Raw genomic sequence first — 19,313 nt, 5'->3', positions numbered from 1 at the left:
AATTTCCTTATTTTGCTTGATGGAAATGTGCCACAGGGAATGTTCCCAGGTATTTTGAATGGTTGAAATTTTAAGTGTTGCATGGCCTCAGTGATATAGATAATTATTGGGTAAGGTTTTTTTTTTTTTTTTCCCTCCCATAATAAATGGAGAGTATTTTAAGACTGAATCAGAGGTAGAGCATGTTTATCTGTGGCAATGCTAAAAAGGCATGATGGTCAGTTAATTGAAAATTGCCATTAATACAGTATTTTCAGGTTTTAAATGTTAAGTAATTTAGGAAATTTTTTTGTCTGAAGACTTTGGGTATGAAATCTTGAGTCACGTGTACATTGACAATATTGGTTTAAATACTCATTTTGAGCTGTGTTAAATGACTGTAATGGAGTTAAGAATTTTGCCATCTAGTTTCAGAGTGGTTAGGTTCGTAGGAGTCTCTCAGTAACTCCTCAGTAGGCCAAAAGCATTTTCTTTTATTTAAGAGTCAGTTTCAAAATACTCAATCTGTTGTGCATGCCATCTGAAGATTTCTCCCTGTAGCTACTGCTCCTACGTCCTGTGGAAGTTTATATTTTGCAAGCTCCCCATCCTTAAAATAGATTTATCCAAGCTTTCCATTTTATGACTTCTCCACAATGTCTGTTTAGGCTCAGTTTTAATGTTTTCTGCCACAACTAATCTTGCACCTTGTTTGTTCTATTAGACTAATCTTGAATTAGCATTTGTTGTATTAGATTATATACTGCTAGATCGAAAGTTTGATGCTAGGTACTTGAACATTTATTATTGTCTTCTACTTTGGGGCATTTTTGGAAATTTCAATAATACAAAGCTTAAAAAAAGTCATTACATATATCAAGAGTACAATTCATAAACCTCTCTCTTTTAGGACTACTTATCCATAATAATGATGAAAACTATTATTGGTAGAGCCATATCAGGCATTGTGCTAGAGATGCACTTTATACAAGGTGTCACATTTAATCTATAGAACAATTCTCAAAGGTAAACAGTATCATCCCCATTTTACACTTGAAAACTGAGGTTCAGAGAGGCCATCACCTTACTCGCTTCTGAACTGGTTGTAGTGCCAGGGATGTGAATTTAAGGTGATTTGTGTTCTAGTGCTTTCTCTGCTATTAGAGCCAAGGAGAAAACATTTCTTCACATTCTCATGTCTGAGAAAGCTATACACATAATTCTCTGTTCTTAAAGTCACCTGTGATTCATAATATTCACCTGTCACAGTCATTACTTCCAGAATATCTTTCTTCTGTTCAGGCAGCAATTCTGCATTTCTTCGAGTGGTAAGATGTCGATCCTTAGCAGAAGAATATGGTTTGGATACAATTAACAAGGATGAAATTAGTAAGTATAATAGCCTTCTGATTCTAGGTTAATTTTAATTAAACGATATAAATATTTTGCGTAAAATAGTGTTGAGTATATGGTGATGATATAAAAGAGAATGTAAATATTCATATTCTAATTTTATTCTAAGCTTATCTAAGTAATTATAATTTATGTATATATTATATGAAACTTAATGTATGTATAAAGTCATATTTAGGTCACAGAGTCCATTGTATGATATGTATGAGTTAAAGTCAGTATGTTACTACTTTGGTAGAGATTGTGTGACTCCAACTAATAGTCCTGAAACTCAAGTATATAGTAAATTCAGCCCTTTATTATTTATTATATTGCAAATTAATCAAATTAAACTGAATTTTTTTTCCTTTCAGTTTCTAGCATGGACAATCCAGATAATGAAATAGTGTTGTACTTAATGTTACGGGCTGTTGATAGATTTCATAAACAACATGGTAGATATCCAGGTAAGAATAGCAATTGAATTACCAGATATAATAAATCTTCAATAAAACATTTAAATTGAAAGTGTTCTCAGGGTATTTATAATAGTGTTGCTTGAATTTCACATTGTAAACAGATTACACCCTAAACGTTCCCCAGTGACGAAATACCTTTTTTTTTTTTTTTTTTTTTTTTTTTTTTTGAGACGGAGTCTCGCTCTGTCACCCAGGCTGGAGTGCAGTGGCCGGATCTCAGCTCACTGCAAGCTCTGCCTCCCGGGTTCACGCCATTCTCCTGCCTCAGCCTCCCGAGTAGCTGGGACTATAGGCGCCCGCCACCTCGCCCGGCTAGTTTTTTGTATTTTTTAGTAGAGACAGGGTTTCACCGTGTTAGCCAGGATGGTCTCGATCTCCTGACCTCGTGATCCGCCCGTCTTGGCCTCCCAAAGTGCTGGGATTACAGGCGTGAGCCACCGCGCCCGGCCACCTTTTGTTTTTTAAGTTTATTTGCAAAATAGTGTTCGATTCTAAACTATTATAGGGGGATGTTGGTTGAATATATATATAGAAGAAAACTTTTTTCTGTCATTCTCCATAGTTTGCTACTAAGACTCGCACTGAGTTTAATTTAGTGGAATAGGAAAGCCATGAGAAGTATGCTGGCCAGGCATAGTATGGTGGCTTACACCTGTAATGCCAGCACTTTGGGAGACTGATCTCAGGCGGATTGCTTGAGCCCAGGAGTTGGAGACCAGCATGGGCAACATGGTGGAACCCCATCTCTACTGAAGATACAAAAAATTAGCCAGACATGGTGGTGTGTACTTGTAGACTCAGCTACTCGGGAGGGTGAGGTGGGAGGATCACCTGAGCCTGGGAAGTTGGGGCTACAGTGAGTTGTGATTGTGCCACTGCACTCCAGCCTGGGTGACCGTGGTGAGACTCTGTCTCAAAAAAAAAAAAAAAGTATGCTAGTAATTTCTGAACTCAAGAACTCTGAAGATGTAGGAATTTGTTTGTTTAGTATCTACTTTTTCTCTTCAGTGAATGTAGTCACTGGAGAATTGGCATAATCTCAAAGATCTGAGGTTGCTCAGAATATTTCTCTTCGGGATGATAATTTTAATTGTGCAGGATTATTGCATAGCAACACATTCTAGGAGTATCATAAAACCTGCTGCTCCATCTGATGCAGTGTGTCTCCAGAGTTTATAGTCTTTTTTTTTTTTTTTTTTTTTTCCCTGAGATGGAGTCTCTCTCTGTTGCCCAGGCTGGAGTGCAGTGATGGGATCACAGCTCACTGCAACCTCCGCCTCCTGGGTTTAAACAATTTTCCTGCCTCAGCCTCCTGAGTGCTGGGATTATAGGCGCCCACCACCTCGCCTGGCTAATTTTTGTATTTTTAGTAGAGACAGGGTTTCACATGTTAGCCAGGCTGGTCTTGAACTCCTGACCTCAAGTGATCCTCCTGCCTTGGCCTCCCAAAGTACAGGGATTACAGGCATGAGCCACTGTGCCTGGCCCAGAGTTTATAGCCCTCATGAGCAAGGTAACTAGAGGAAACAAAAAAGAATAAACACCAAATATGTATTGCTTTATTTGTATTATTTGATTAGAATTTATTTCAGTTATCTATTGCATAACAAACCACTTCAAAACTTAGTGGTTTAAAACAATAAATAGTGTTGTGATTTTGTGGATTGCCTGGTTTCAGGCAGTTCTCCTTGAGGAGGCATGCAGTTGCTTGATGCCTGGGGGTGGAGTCATTCTGAAGGCTTAACTGACTGAGTTAGACATGCAAGAAGACATTTTTACTCATGTAACTAGCCCCTTAGTCAGAACAGTGGGAATAGCTGGGGGCTGGTCAGGTATCTCTCTTCAGGTGGCTAGCTTGGACTTCCTTTTAGCATGTCAGTTGGCTTCTGCAGTTACCATTTGAAAAAACCCAAGTGGAAGTTACAGGGCTTTTTATGACCTAGGTTGGAAGTCATACAGCATCACTTATGCGCTAAGTAACTTAATCTTTCTGTGCCTTAGTTTTCTCTTCTATGAATGGAGATAACGATATCTACTTCATAGGACTGTTTTGAGCATTCAATTAATATATATATATAAGGTCCTTCGAACAGTGTCCAGCATCTGTTAATGCTCAATAAATGTGACCTATTATTGGCGAGGCATGGTGGCTCATGCCTGTAATCCCAGCACTTTGGGAGGCCAAGGTGGGTGGATCACTTGAGGCCAGGAGTTCGAGACCAGTGTAGCAAACACTGAAACTAAAAATAGAAAAAATTAGCTGTGTGGTGGCGCACTCCTGTAGTCCCAGCTTCTTGGGAGGCTGAGGCATGAGAATCATTTGAACCCGGGAGGCAGAGGTTGTGGTGAGCCGAGACTGCACCACTGCACTTTAGCCTAGGTGACAGCAAGACTCTCTCTCAAAAGAAAAAAAAAAAGTTACCTATTATTAATAGCTTTATGTCCTCAGTGTCATTTATCATTTAGTCTTTTAGAATTGGAGAATAACTTTTATAAAGCGTATAAGTAGGACATTACTTTCTCATTCATTAAGTTCTTCTATCAAATAATTATTAAGCACTGTGTGCCAGATGCTCTTCTAGACAGTGCGTATGATGCAATTAACAAAGATTTAATTAAATTCAAATTTTTACTAGGTTTTAGTTGGTCTCTGATTATAGGTTTGTGATATTTGCAAATATTGGTCTCATATTTTGTTATTTTTGTTCTTCAGTTTCATACATATTTTGACTAGAATATCTGAAACTAGATTAAATAAAGGAGTTGGCCATTAATTTTTGATCACATTTATTTTAATGAAAACTAACTTTATTTTTAGGGGTATCTAACTATCAAGTTGAAGAAGATATAGGAAAGTTGAAGTCTTGTCTCACTGGCTTCCTTCAGGAATATGGTTTATCTGTAATGGTGAAAGATGATTATGTCCATGAATTGTGAGTATTTTTTAGGGTATCTAGGAGATGATTCCACACCTGTCGTAAGGCAATCAAAATTCATGTCTCTGTGATCTCCTCTAGTTGCCGATATGGAGCCGCTGAGCCACATACCATTGCTGCGTTCTTGGGGGGTGAGTTCCATATATGAGAAGACTCACCTGTTGTTACGTAGTACAGTTACTATTTTAATACGAAGTTGTGTCGTCTAGCTATTTTAATTAGGGAGGTCAGTGAAGCAGGATGTTATATTTCTTTTTTTTTTTTTTTTTTTTTTTTTGAGACACAGTCTCACTCTTTTGCCCAGGTTGGAGTGTATTGATGCCATCATAGCTCGCTGCAACCTCAACTCCTGGGCTCAAGTGATCTCTTGGCTCTGCCTCCTGAATAGCTGGGACTACAGGCATGTGCCAGCGAGCCTGACTAATTTTTCAATTTTTTGTAGAGACAGGGCTCCACTATGTTGCCCAGGTTAGGATACTTATTCAGTTGCCTCTATACTGGTCTCCCTGCCTTCCATCTCTCCCACTGCCATCCAACTTAAACTCCTTAAGAGTCATTAATCCCTCTAAAGCATAGCTCTGATTGTGTCCTTTTACTAACCGCCTGCCCCACCAATACACATACACTCTACGACAGTCCTTCAAGCAAGTCCAGGGACCTTGGCTTGATGTTAAAAATCCCTGTGTTTTAGTTCCACTCAGCCTTTCTAGCCTTGATTTTATCATATTACTTGCTTTCCCCCCAGGCATGCCCTTTGATTTCCTGCTCCTAGATCTTTGCTCCTCTGGACCTATTTGCCTTAAAAATATGTTTTTCTGCATGTCCAAAACCTACATGTTCCACAAGACCCAACTCAAAAATGACATGTCTTTCATAGAAGCTCCCTTACTTCCCTCCCTCACTCTACTTCCCCCTTGTCTTAGTCACTTTGGGCTGCTGTAACAGAATATCATAGACTTATAAACAACAAAAATGTGTCACAGAGTTCTGGAGGCTAGAAGTCTGGGTTCAGGGTGCCAGCATGGTCAGGTCTGGTGAGCACCCATTTCCTGGTTCATAGACAGCTCTCTCTTCTGTGTTCTCACATGGTGAAAAAAAAATGGCAAGAGAAGTCTCTGGGGTCTCTTATTAGGGCACTAATCCTATTCATGAAGGTTTACGCTCTTGACCTAATCACCTACCAAAAGCCCTATCCTCATACAATTACACTGGGGGTTAGGATTTCAACATGAATTTGAGGGGGAAACGAACCATTCAGTCTGTAACACCCCTCAAAAAAATATGAGCTATTTGCTTGTGGCATTTTCCTTCTAGATGTTGAATGTTTTAAAGGCAGATTTAGGTTTGATTAATATTTGAAGTGTTCAAAATGTGAATGAATCATATAGACCTAAGAAAACGATTTTCTAAGCAAATCCAAAATAAAGCTTGATTCGGAATAATTTATTTTAAACTAAAACCAAGTAGTCTCTTGTGCCAAAATAGCAAAGTTAACTGCCAATTCACAGAAAAGGGCAAATTATTATTTATTCAGATTCAGTCCAGAATCTAAGAAGAGGTATAGCCGGATAGATGGACTGGATGACTTGCCAATAGCAGAAAAAAGTATAAATTGAAGGTTTTTTGTGTTTTTGTTTTTGTTTTTTACTTCTATGCATTCTGTAATCATTTTGCACAGTGCCATTATATCCCTTCCCTTCCTTCAGGTTTTATTCAAATGCTGTCTTCTCTGTGATGCCATCACTCACTCCCCTATTTAAAAGACGAACCCCTCCTCTTGTATTTATATCCCCCTTATTTGCTTTTTCTCCTTAGCACCTATGGTCAGTTGACATACTACACATTCTATTTATTTGTAAATTATCTCTCTCTTTCTTTTTTCCTTACTGTAACCCTACTGCCTAGAACAGTATTTGGTGCACAGTAGTCTCAAATTCTATGCAGTTGGCCGAGTGCAGTGGCTAATGCCTGTAAGGCCTCCGCTTTGGGAGGCTGAAGTGGGCGCATCACTTGAGGTCAGGAGTTTGAAACCACCCTGGCCAACATGGTGAAACCCCATCTCTACTAAAAATGCAAAAATAATTAGCCAAGTGTGGTGGCAGGTGCCTGTAATCCCAGCTACTCAGGAGGCTGAGGCAAGAGAATCATTTGAACCTGGGAGGAGGTTGCAGTGAGCCAAGATCATGCCACTGCACTCCAGCCTGGGCGACAGAGTGAGACTCGTCTAAAAAAAAAAAAAGGAAAAATTCTATCCAGTCCATGAATATTTGGGAGAGAGGAATCTTCAGGTTATAGAAGATGCACAACTTTTTTCTTAGTAGTTTTTTTGTTTTGAGTAAATATAGCAGTCTGGTGATATTTAATATAGATCCTTCCTAAATTACAAATGCATTCAGAACAAATACACCTTTCTCCTTTTTTATTATAAAACAGATACAAGGTAAAATTCAAATGCAGCAGTAGGATGTCCTTTGAGAATCTTTTTTTTTTTTTTTTTTTTTTTTTGAGGCGGAGTCTTCACTCTGTCGCCCAGGCTGGAGTGCAGTGGCACCATCTCGGCTCACTGCAAGCTCCGCCTCCCGGGTTCGCGCCATTCTCCTGCCTCAGCCTCCCGAGTAGCTGGGACTACAGGCGCCCGCCACCGCGCCCGGCTAATTTTTTGTATTTTAGTAGAGCCGGGGTTTCACCGTGTTAGCCAGGATGGTCTCGATCTCCTGACCTCGTGATCCGCCCGCCTCGGCCTCCCAAAGTGCAGGGATTACAGGCGTGAGCCACCGCGCCCGGCCCCTTTGAGAATCTTTTATGCCTGTGTGTAGTCTTTAAAGTTTGGTCAACCACACTACTGCTTAGATTTCCTTTAATAACAAAAATAATTACAGGCTTTTATGTTGATATGACTCAGTAAGCTAACTGCATCTGTTTTGGATCACTTTCAAACGAACCTTTGCTTTTGAAAAGGGAAGATTTCTTTACAGAATTGAGTATTTTTATATAACTCTTGAAGTTTACTCTTTTCAGAGATTTGCTTTTCTCCTTTTTCCTTTCAGGAGCTGCTGCTCAAGAGGTCATCAAAATAATCACCAAACAATTTGTAATTTTTAATAATACTTACATTTACAGTGGCATGTCACAAACTTCAGCAACTTTCCAGTTGTAGAGTAAGCACCTTAGGTGGTGTGTTAATGATTGAAACTGTAATTGCCTTCGGGTTGTGCTTTAGTCTGTAAAATTCTAAAGGAGAGCTGCTAAATTGTTTTCTTAATAAACATTTTTCTCATTTGTAATAATGTAGTCTTGTTCTTTGTGGGGAGGGGAAAGGAGACAGTCATTTTCCTAGAAAATGAATCCTATCCATTTCTCATTGAGCATCAATATTGGCTTGCTATTTCAAAGTTACTTGTCATAGATTATCCTTGTTTTATTAGAGATAGTTAAAAAATTTTTTTTTCTTACCCTCTTCAATAATTAATTTAAGCCATGTGCAGATGTTAGCTATGGACATTTTAGGACCATCATCATTTGTTAAAACGAATAGAATTTAAAAAGAAATTATTTCTGGATATGTAGTTTTCCCAGAAAACAAGACCATCCCCTTGTATGTAGTGTTATCTTAACTAAAGTTTTGGCTGCCTAACCTACTTCTTGAAATTTTATGGGGTCATTCCACTCATATATACTCTTAAATTTAGTCACATGGGATTAATAGCATTCACCAGCATTTTAGAGGGCAAAAAAAGGAAGTAGTAGATGCAAACGGAGTGGAAATCCAGAATCCAGAAGTAGGGGCAGTGCCCGGTTTTTAACTTGATGTATTAATACTTCGGGCTGAGGAACGTGGTCCGTGGTTCATGACTCTTAATATCTAAGGCCACTAACCTGCTGCAGCTGTCTCTGAGGCCAGCGTCTCCTGAGAACTTGGTAGATATGCTAGGGTACCTTACAGGGACTTGGTTTTCCACACCCTAATGTGTCAGCCATTCTTTGGTTGTTCTTCACTGTATCGGGGACCTTCCCCTCGCCTTCATCGCCTGGCAGTCCCATGGGCTGCATTTTACGGCGGAAGAGGCAAGGGACAGGCCTAGGCCTCGGCCCCACTCTGATCCTTTGGTCCGGGTGCAGATAAGTCCGCCTGGACCGAACTCCGGAAGTCCCCCGGTGAGGTGGTGGCCTGGCTGCCTCTGTGGGCTGCAGTGACCATTAGCGAGGTGCCCAACAAAAGGGAGAACGCACAGTGCACAGCACAGATGCCAGGTGGAAGGGAGGTGGGGCTTCGCCGCCCCGTGCCTCGCGTTTACTGTCCCATAGCCAGGCCTCGTCAACCACGTGCACAGTCCCCTAATTTTGGGGCTAATGCTCCTCTGAGGTAAAAACCCTAAAAACCGGGGGCGGTAAGCTTAGATTTCTCTTTCAAATTGTAGCTTTCTTAAAAATCTTGCATCCAGGACACCGGCCACCCTATTGCCCTTGGCAATCTGGGGCACCCGCGGAAGCGTTAAGGCTCCGTGCAGGGGCAGTGGGCGTGCCGGCCGGAAGTCCCTCCCACGGACGTGGGCCTGGACTGCTGGGCGGGAAACCCTAGCGAGCGTTGTGGCAGGTGGGCGGTGATGAAGAAAGGGAGGAAGCCCCCGCTTGAGGGTAGACGCCACGGCCTTCGCTCCCGCGTGTTGGGGCCCTCCCTTACTGCGCTTGGAAACTCCGTATGTTGGCGCCTGTGGAAGGCGGGTTGGGCCGGCCAGGATGTCTTACCGTCCCGTCAGGCCCTTCTTAGCTCACGTGAGAAGAGTCGAGTTGGGGGAACGGGGCCTTTATGAGTAGGTGCCAGGCCCCAGCTGTAGTCCCCACATCCTTTGGCGGGAAGAGACAGTTATCACGAACCATTTAGAGGCGTGTAGAGCCTGGCAGTATTCGCCCCTATTTCACTTCTGACTCCCCAGGCTCCTCCCCTGGTGACTTTGATGTGTGGAGAGGGTGGGACCCACCGTTGAGGTCTTTTCTGAGAGCCAGGGCCAGGCGGCATGTCCCACAGCACCTGAACGGGGAGGGCCTGCTGAGGGGGCTGATGGCTCTCGAGCGGCCCGCGCCGCTCACCAGTGCCCTGCTCCCGCGCAGGACTTGCGAGCCGTGGTCAGAGAGGAGCTTGGAGGGGCCACCTAACCTCTGCACAAGGAATTCCTCCAACTCTGTAGGTGAGCCGGCCGCGGGCTGAAGGGGCAGGAAGCCGGGCGGGGTGAGCGCCACCGCCTTAGAAAGGTTACGTGTCTGTTACCTGTGGAACCCGGGAGGAGGCCTTGAGGATTTATGCTCTGGGCTCGGGGGTATCATATTGCAGAGCCGGCTGACTCCGGGTACCCACAGTGCGTTTTCTGGGACCTGAATGACTCTTCTCTTGACACGTTTAAACGATCGAAAACAAATTTGCCCTTTCTCTCTTGCGTCTTCTTTAGAGGGTATTTTCGCTGTATATAATTGCAAGCTGGGTATCAGCTGACAACAATTTAGTGGTGGGATTATCAGCTTTGCCAGCCTTACACAAAAAGATGCCATTTATCTTTCTGATATATTGGGATAATATTTCGATTTCAAAAAGCTTTCTTGGCCTGGCGTGGTGGCAGTCGCCTGTAATCCCAGCTACTCGGGAGGCTGAGGCAGGAGAGTCGCTTGAACCCGGGAGGCGGAGGTTGCGGTGGGCCGAGATGGCGCCATTGCACTCCAGCCTGGGCGACAGAGCCAGACTCTGTCTCAAAAAAAAAAATTCTTTCTCTTTATTTATTTATTTTGAGACAGGGTCTCCCTCCATCATCCAGGTTGGAGTGCAGTGGCATGATGTCGGCTCACTGTAACCTTCATCTCCTGGGCTCAAGGGATCTTCCCACTTCAGCCTCCTAAATAGCTGGGATTACAGGTGCGTGACCACGCCCAGCTACTTTTCGTACTTTTCCTTGGTAGAGATGGGGTTTCACAGTGTTGGCCAGGCTGGTCTCCAACTCCTGGCCTGAAGTCTTCCGCCCACCTCGGCCTCCCAAAGTGCTGGGATTACAGGCGCGAGCCACCACGCCCGGCCCCTCAAAAGCTTTTGGTATACATTTTGTAAATCAAGTAAACGAGTAATATTCAGCTACTTTTCTTACTGCAATTTGAATTTGAGTTTACTGTTTTGGGGAGTGGGCTGAGTGAAACGTGTAAGTGGGAGAGGTTCTGTCATCCAGAAAAAAATCCTTTTTTTCCTGTGAGAATACAGTAAAGAATTTTGAAATCTTGTTTGTGACAGTACATATATTCACTAAATTACTAAAAGCACTTCATAATCTGCTTTATATGGCAGATGCTTTTGTTCTTGAGAATATACTTGTTTATAATTTTAAATATAATTTTGTGATTATCAATCCCTTGAAAGTTATAACTTTTCCTTTGCTATGGGTGTTTGTAAGCACTTCTCAAGTAAATAGATGACTTGTGTTAATGCTACCAAGTACTTGGCAAACTCTTTTTGTGCAAAGTAACCATTTATAAGAAGAAAGTATAAAAAAAAAGGGAGAAAAGAGTGTGAGTGGTCAGTTTTAATTTCAAAGCATTTAGGTTTAAAAGTTATACATTACCCCTCATAGGCCGGGCACGATGGCTCAGCCTGTAACCCCAGCACTTTCGGAGGCCGAGGCGGGTGGATCACCTGAGGTCAGGAGTTCGAGACCAGCCTGGCCAACATCGTGAAACCCTGTCTCTACTAAAATTACAAAAATTAGCCGGGCATGGTGGTGCGTGCCTGTAATTCCAGCAATTCCAGCCACTCGGGAGGCGGAGACAGGAGAATTGCTTGAACCTGGGAGGTGGAGGTTGCAGTGAGCTGAGATCACACCACTGCACTCCAGCCTGGGCAACAGAGTGAGACTGTCTGGAAAAAAAAAAAAATTATACATACCCCTCTTAAAAATTATATTAAAAGCAGAATAGATTGGATAATTAAAATTAAGGATATAGTCCTTAAAGTTGTCCATGAAACAAAAACATCCATATATGATAACAGTTTTCCATTTTCTAAAGAGTTCATTTTTTTAAATCTAGTAATCTTCCAAATCTTAACCCATTTGTTGAAAAGCAATATGTATTTATGTACGGGAGACAGTATAAGAGTGGTTAAGAGTGTAGGCCCTGGCCTGTTTTTCTTGGTTCCCATTTTAACTGTGGCACTTACTAGCAATTTGAAGTTAGTCAAATTATTTGCCCTCTCCTCATGTATCTTCATCCTTATAATTCCCTCATAAGGTTATTGTGGAGACGAAAAAGAATATTCATAAGGTGTAAAGAACAGAGCCTACCTTCAATAGGCATTTACTGAATTTTAAAAGCTGTTATTATTGGGCCGGGCGCGGTGGCTCAAGCCTGTAATCCCAGCACTTTGGGAGGCCGAGACGGGCGGATCACGAGGTCAGGAAATCGAGACCATCCTGGCTAACACAGTGAAACCCTGTCTCTACTAAAAAAAAAATACAAAAAAACTAGCCGGGCGAGGTGGCGGGCGCCTGTAGTCCCAGCTACTCGGGAGGCTGAGGCAGGAGAATGGTGTAAACCCGGGAGGCGGAGCTTGCAGTGAGCTGAGATCCGGCCACCGCACTCCAGCCTGGGCAACAGAGCGAGACTCCGTCTCAAAAATAAAATAAAATAAAATAAATTAAAAAAAAGTAAAAGCTGTTATTATTATAAAAATTGTGAAAAATAGGCCGGGCGCGGTGGCTCACGCCTGTAATCCCAGCACTTTGGGAGGCCGAGGCAGGCGGATCACAAGGTCAGGAGATCGAGATCACGGTGAAACCCCTTCTCTACTAAAAATACAAAAAAATTAGCTGGGCGCGGTTGCGGGCGCCTGTAGTCCCAGCTACTCGGGAGGCTGAGGCAGGAGAATGGCGTGAACCCGGGAGGCGGAGCTTGCAGTGAGCCGAGATCGCGCCACTGCACTCCAGCCTGGGCGACAGAGCGAGACTCCGTCTCAAAAAAAAAAAAAAAAAAAAAAAAAAAAAAATTGTGAAAAATAGAAAATGGTGGGATAAAACCCATAGAACCACCAGCTAAAGACAAGTGTTAATATGTCATCTTTCTAGCCAGTCTTATTTTATGTTTACCTCTATTTTGGATCATACTGTAGATTAAATTGAGTCTTGCTATTTCTGGTTAACTTTGTAACATAAGCATTTTTCTTTGCTATTGAACATTTCTAGTAAATGTGAATATTCTTGTAATAATATCCTATCTTGTGGACTTATAACATACCTACTTCTATTTTAATGTAATATTTAGGTTAAAAAATGGGCCAGGCATGGTGACTCATGCCTCTAATCTCAGCACTTTGGGAGGCCAAGACGGGAGGATCTCTTGAAGCCAGGAATTCAAGACGAGACTGGGCAACACAGCAAAACCCCTGTCTCTACAAAAATATTTAAAAATTAGCTGGGTGTGGTGGTGTGTGCCTGTAGACTCACCTACTCGGAATGCTGAGGCAGGAGGATCACTTGAGCCTAGGAGTTTGAAGCTGCAGTGAGCCAAGATCATGCCACTGCACTACAGCCTGGGTGACAGATTGAGACCCTGTCTCTTAAAAAAAAAAAAAAAAAAAAAAAAAAAAAAATAATATACCTGTACATTTGTATAGTACTTTATAAAAGATTTTTACATTTGTTATTTCTTTAAACATTTCTTTGTGCTTAAGAATTTTCTTTTTGTTTTTTCTTTTTGAGACAAGGCCTTGTTCTATAAATGGATAATCTCTCTTTAACAACATAGTGTTGGAATAAATAAGAATTTTAGAGTTCTATGAATCCTGATTTGTTGCTCTAAGAAGTTAACTGGACTCTGAGGCATTTTTTCTAACTAATCAGTTTAGCATTTTAAAGTAGGGTATGTGAGAGGTCATATCAGAGTTGCTGGTTATTTTAAAAATGGTTCTAGGCTGGGCATGGTGGCTCAAGTGTGTAATCCTAGCACTTTGAGAGACTGAGGTGGGTGGATTGCTTGAGTTCAGGAGACCAGCCTGGGCAGCATAGTGAGATCCCATCTCACCATACCATGTCAAAAATAAACATGGGTTGTTAATTTAGTATTTAGCATGTGAAGAGAAAGGCCAGTCTAAAGTGTATGTGTGTGTGTTTTGTAAACCTCTCATAGGTAAGAGGGGTCCCTAATCTGAAACTATGAGATGAAGATTTCCATGAAGAAAATAAGAAAGTGGGGGCTGGGTGTGGGAGCTCACACCTGTAAACTTAGCACTTTGGGAGGCTGAGGTGTGTGGATTGCTTGAGACCAGGAGTTTGTGACTAGCCTGGGCAACATGGTGAAACCCCATCTCTACAAAATTAGCCAAGTGTGGTGGCATGTGCCTGTAGTTTCAGCTACTCTGGAAGCTGACGTGGGAGGATCACCTGAGCCTGGGAGGTCAAGGCTGCAGTAAGTCGTTATCAAGCCACTGCACTCCAGCCTGGGCGTCAGAGTGAGACCCTGCTGTCTCAAAAAAAAAAAAAAAAAAAAAAAAAAAAAAGGAAGGGAATGGGACCAGTTAAGAGGTCCAGTTAGATCCAGTCACCCATTCATTTGCTTAATAAAATTTCTTGAATGCATATAGTGCTTAAAAATGCCAGATATGTTTATGTTTTTAAATGTAATTATTGTAACAACTCTGTGAAATAGGAATATCATTTCTATTTTACAGCTGAGGATACAAAGCCTCAAAGAATTTAATCAACCTGCTTGATAGCACACATCTAATAAGTTGCAGATTCAACTTATTAACTAAGTTAATTAAATTTAATTATTATTTTAAAAGTTGTAATTCCCTGGTCTTTTGGCTTCAGGAAAACAATTTTTCCCACCCATTTGTACTTATATCTTTGCTATTCTCAAACATTGATTTAAATTGAGAAAATACCTTTATCTTATAGACGAAATATAAGGAAAAAGAATATAGACAAGCATGGAAAGTGAAGACACAAAGAAAACACAAGGTGAGAAATTGAATCATATATCTGCAATGAGTTTTGTATTGGTAGGATATACTGTAGATTATTTGACAGGATTCAGGAAATGAAAGAATCATTCAGCCATTTACATAAATATTGAGCACTACTCTGTGCCTGTCACATAATTTCTGGCTTCAGGAAACTGACATTCTAATGGGAAAAGACATATTGACAATTAGAATTTCACGTGATAGTTGATTTAATGTCAGTGTATACAAGAATAATGGGAACCTGAGAAGACCACCATCAAAGGATGCCTGAAGGTACGGATTTCAGAATTGTTCCCAGAAAGATGGAAACTGAATCCATGGGCATGTAGGAGGTTAACCAGAGAGAAAAGGATGGAGAATAGTGTTCATTAATACACACTGTCATATAAGGTTTTAGCTGAGGAAGAGAGCCCCTAAAAAAAGTCTGAGAAAAACATTTCAAAAAGGTGAAAAGAGAGTCAGGAATGTGGTATCTTTGAAATCAGAACCTTAAGAGAATGCTTCATGAGAAAGAGGTTGCTTAAGAGCCTAAAATGTCAACTGTCACAGCTGAGGACTGAATTTTCCACTGCATTTTGCATTTAGGATGTGATTTGTTATGTTAATGGTAAACTTAATAGATTTTAACCAGATTGCAGTCTGTTTATATTTGAGTGGAAAATTAAGATCTGAAGACACAGTATGAATTGCTTACTCTTTAAGAGCTTGACTAAAAATATATGATCAGCCAGGTGTAGTGGCTCACTCCTATCATTCCAGCACTTTGGGAGGTCAAAGTGGGGGATCACTTGAGCCCAGGAGTTTGAGTCCAAACTGGGCAACACAGTGAGACCTCATCTCTACAAAAACAAGTAAAAATTAACTGGGTGTGGTGGTACACACTTGTAGTGCCAGCTACTTGGGAGGCTGAGGTGGGAGGATCACTTGAGCCTGGGAGGTCAAGGCTACAATGAGCCATGATCGCACCACTGCACTTAAGCCTTGGTGACAGAGCAAGACCCTTTCATTCATTCATAAATAAATAAATAGTAAGATATATGGCAGTAGCTAGAGGAAAGTTGTAATGTCAAGAAAGTGTTATAAAAGACAGGAGAATTTCTGAAGAGGGAATGGAGATTCTGGAGAGGGAGAAGTTGAAAACTGGAGAGAGAGGAGATAACTGTTGGTGATTCCCCTCTCAAACCATTTATAAAACCTCCAACCTCAGTCCCACATCTCACTCTCTTCCATTTTAAGTCTTCAGGTTGCTCCCAGAAGTAGACTGTGAGATAAAGATTTGAGTGCAAGTACCTTTTTTCAGAAAGTGATCCCAGGAAACACTAGCTGGAAAGTGGGGAAATGAGACAGGAGAAAGAAGACAGAGAATATGTTATCAAATAAGTTATTATTATGGATAACTGGAGCTTAAGCCCACTGGGAAACTCTGGGAGCCAGTTTAGAGTCATGTCCCTGAGAGTCATCCCAGCCAAGGGGTGAGAGTATTTATCTATCAGCTCCCATCAGTCAATTGTTTAGCAACAGGGTGAAGTGGTATCCAATTGTGGTTTTGATTTGCATTTGCCTAATGACCAGTGAATGTTGAGCATCTTTTCATATACTTATTGGCAATCTGTCTTCCTTGGACAGATGTCTATTTAAATCCATTCCACACTTTAGATTGTGATTTTAGTATTACGTTTTAAGAATTCTTTATCTGTTCTGAACACAAGCCCCCTATTTATTTGGATAACAGATTTTCAGATATTTTTTTCTAGACTGGGCTGTTGTTCTGTGTTCTCGATAGTGTCTTTCGAGGTATAAAGGTTTACAATTTTAAGTCCAGTTTATCAAATTTTCTTTGATTGCTTGTGTTTTTTGTATTCCCTTCAGTATTTGCTTGTTTATTTTATTCAGTAGTTACTGAAGGAACTAGGTTATTTTGCCTAGAGAAGATAAAAACCAAGGTGAAATATGATAGTTATGATGTCAGGAGATGCTTTGGCTGGGAAGGGAAGGATTATGATAGGAGATATCAAAGTATGAGAAAGGCGTACAGAAGGGAATGGAGGAGTACGTAAAGAAGTTTCTTGCAGACCAGGCATGGTGGCTCACGCTTGTAATCCCAGCACTTCGGGAGGCCGAGGCGGGAGGATGGCTTGAGCTCATGAGTTCGAAACCAGCCTGGGCAACATGGCAAAACCCCGTTTATTAAAAAAATACAAAACTTAGCCAGGCGTGGTTAATTTTGTATTCCTGGCTACTCAGGAGGCTGAGGTGGGAGGATCCGTTGAGCCCAGGAGGTTGAGGCTGCAGTGCCCTGTGATTGCACCACTTCACTCACTTGAGCAATAGAGTGCGACCCTGTCTCAAAAGAAAATAAAAGTCTTTTGTATCCTGCCTGCATTGTGCCTAGAACTGAAAATCATTACGCTCCATCAAAAATTTTCTTCGGCATGTTGTTGATGTGGCTTATTGGTATCCATAGAGTCAAACTTACCTTCTTATGGTGTCTGTTAGTGTACAAAATGATAAATAAATATTTGCTATTGCTAAAAACATCTTAGTGATTACCTTTGTACTATGATTTTCACTAACAAATTTTGTCATGAATTATTTCATTGAAACAAATTGACATTTGAATTTCTTTCAAGAGTGAGACTATGGCCGGGCGCGGTAGCTCATGCCTATAATCCCAATGCTTTGGGAGGCCAAGGCAGGTGGATTGCCTGAGCTCAGGAGTTCAAAACCACCCTGGACAACATGGTGAAACCCTGTCTCTACTAAAATACAAAAAAATTAGCTGGGCGTTGTGGTGCGCACCTCTAATCCCAGCTACTTGGGAGGCTGAGGTGGGAGAATTGCTTGAACCAGGGAGGCAGAGGTTGCAGTGAGCCAAGATTGTGCCACTGCACTCCAGCTTGGGTGACAGAGTGAGACTCCATCTCAAAAAAAAAAACAAAAAAAACCCAGGCCGGGTGCAGTGGCTCACGCCTGTAATCCCAGCATTTTGGGAGGCCGAAGCAGGTGGATCATGTGAGGTCAGGAGTTTGAGACCAGCCTGGCCAACATGGTGAAATCCCATCTCTCCTAAAAATACAGAAAATTAGCTGGGCATGGTGGTGGGCACCTGTAATCCCAGCTATTTGGGAAGCTGAGGCAGGAGAATCACTTGAACCTAGGAGGCGGTGGTTGCAGTGAGCCGAGATTGCTCCACTGCACTCCAGCCTGGGCAAGAAAGCGGGACTCCATCTCAAAAAAAAAAAAAAAAAAAAAAAAAAAAAAAAAACCCACAAAACAAAGAGTGAGACAAAGTACTATATTGATTGATGATACATCTTAATTTCTCTTAGTGTGCTCCTCTATATTATATCCACCCTTCATCCTATATCTTTCAGAACTCTAACTTTTTTTCATTTTGTTTTTTTTGAGACAGAGTCTTGCTCTTGTTGCCCAGGCTGGAATGCAATGGCCCAATCTCGGCTCACTGCAACCTCTGCCTCCTAGGTTCAAGTGATTCTCCTGCCTCAGCCTCCTGAGTAGCTGGGATTACAGGCACCCACCACCATGCCCAGCTAATTTTTGTATTTTTAGTAGAGACGGGGTTTCAGCATGTTGTCCAGGCTGGTCTCGAACTCCTGACCTCAGGTGATCTGCCCGCCTCGGCCTCCCAAAGCGCTGGGATTATAGGTGTGAGCCACTGCGCCCAGCCTACTACTCTAAATGTACTTCAAGCATTATTTCAAAATCTATATGCCATTTGACTTAAATCCTTAAAATCAAGAGAAGAAATTGTTTTTAAGACTATACTAAAGAACTTTATAGGAAAATAGTTGTCTATTGTTTGCTGTTTAGTTATAAACAAAATGTTTACATTTTGATAAAGCTTGGTATAGGTATGTAGCCGTGCAGCCATCAGCAAAATCAAGATAGTGCATGTATCCTCCTGCTCCTTTGTAATCCCTACCTTCTGTGCTTTCCTAGAGCCTTTTTTCCCCAAGCACTCACTAATCTGCCTTCTGTTACTATAGACTATTTGCATTTTTTCTGTACATAGAATCATATAGTATGAATTCTATTTTATGTGGCCTCTTTCACTCAGCATAATTATTTTGAGATTCATCCGTGTTGTTGCATGCATCTATAATTCTTTTTTTATTGCTAAGTATTCCATTGTATAGTTATACCATGATTTGCTTATCCATTCGTCTGCTGATGGGCATTTTGATTGCTTACACTTCTTAGCTATTACATATAATGGTGCTGTGAACATTTGTATGGACATATATCTCCCCTTTTTAGGGTAAATACTTAGGAGTGGAATGGCTGAATCAAATGTAGGTATACGTTAACAGTTTATGAAACTGCTGATCTGTCTGTCAAAATCTTTGTACCATTTTACATATTCACCAGCAGTATATGAGAGTTCCAGTTCCTTCACATCCTTGCTAACATATGAAATGATCAGTCATAAATTTTAGTCGTTCAGTGAGTGTGTAATGGCATCTCCTTGTGGTTTTAATTTGCATTTCCCTAATGACTAATGATATTGAGAATATT

General features: G+C 41.4%; 4 protein-coding genes across 19 annotated transcripts in view; 3 read left to right on the top strand and 1 right to left on the bottom strand.

Moving 5' to 3' along the window:
• The window catches only part of NAE1 (NEDD8 activating enzyme E1 subunit 1), a 30,669-nt gene extending 22,599 nt beyond the window's left edge, over positions 1-8,070 (top strand). For both annotated transcript variants that reach the window (XM_050774935.1, XM_050774936.1), the window contains 5 exons: positions 1,282-1,368; positions 1,746-1,838; positions 4,669-4,783; positions 4,868-4,917; positions 7,834-8,070. In XM_050774935.1, the coding sequence (XP_050630892.1) occupies positions 1,282-1,368; positions 1,746-1,838; positions 4,669-4,783; positions 4,868-4,917; positions 7,834-7,943 (455 nt within the window). In that variant the 3' untranslated portion in view covers positions 7,944-8,070. The remainder of the gene's footprint in view (positions 1-1,281; positions 1,369-1,745; positions 1,839-4,668; positions 4,784-4,867; positions 4,918-7,833) is intronic.
• The window catches only part of CA7 (carbonic anhydrase 7), an 836,404-nt gene that overhangs the window by 42,361 nt on the left and 774,730 nt on the right, over positions 1-19,313 (bottom strand). The window lies entirely within an intron of this gene.
• The window catches only part of TERB1 (telomere repeat binding bouquet formation protein 1), a 51,379-nt gene continuing 41,411 nt past the window's right edge, over positions 9,346-19,313 (top strand). For 9 of the 15 annotated variants that reach the window (XM_050774915.1, XM_050774917.1, XM_050774916.1 and 6 more), the window contains exon 1: positions 9,588-9,972. In XM_050774915.1, the coding sequence (XP_050630872.1) occupies positions 9,846-9,972 (127 nt within the window). In that variant the 5' untranslated portion in view covers positions 9,588-9,845. Of the gene's footprint in view, positions 9,484-9,587; positions 9,973-10,570; positions 10,689-13,426; positions 14,773-19,313 lie in introns of those variants that run through there. The other 6 variants (XM_050774913.1, XM_050774919.1, XM_050774914.1 and 3 more) reach the window with 6 other exon arrangements.
• DYNC1LI2 (dynein cytoplasmic 1 light intermediate chain 2) overlaps positions 9,578-19,313 on the top strand; it is an 86,922-nt gene continuing 77,186 nt past the window's right edge. Inside the window, exon 1 of the mRNA XM_050774939.1 lies at positions 9,578-9,581. The gene's annotated coding sequence lies outside the window, so the exon portion shown is untranslated. The remainder of the gene's footprint in view (positions 9,582-19,313) is intronic.

The sequence above is a fragment of the Macaca thibetana genome, chromosome 20 (genome assembly GCF_024542745.1).
Source record: "Macaca thibetana thibetana isolate TM-01 chromosome 20, ASM2454274v1, whole genome shotgun sequence".
NCBI classification, from domain to species: Eukaryota; Metazoa; Chordata; class Mammalia; order Primates; family Cercopithecidae; genus Macaca; species Macaca thibetana.
This window is presented reverse-complemented; position numbering and strand designations above follow the sequence as displayed.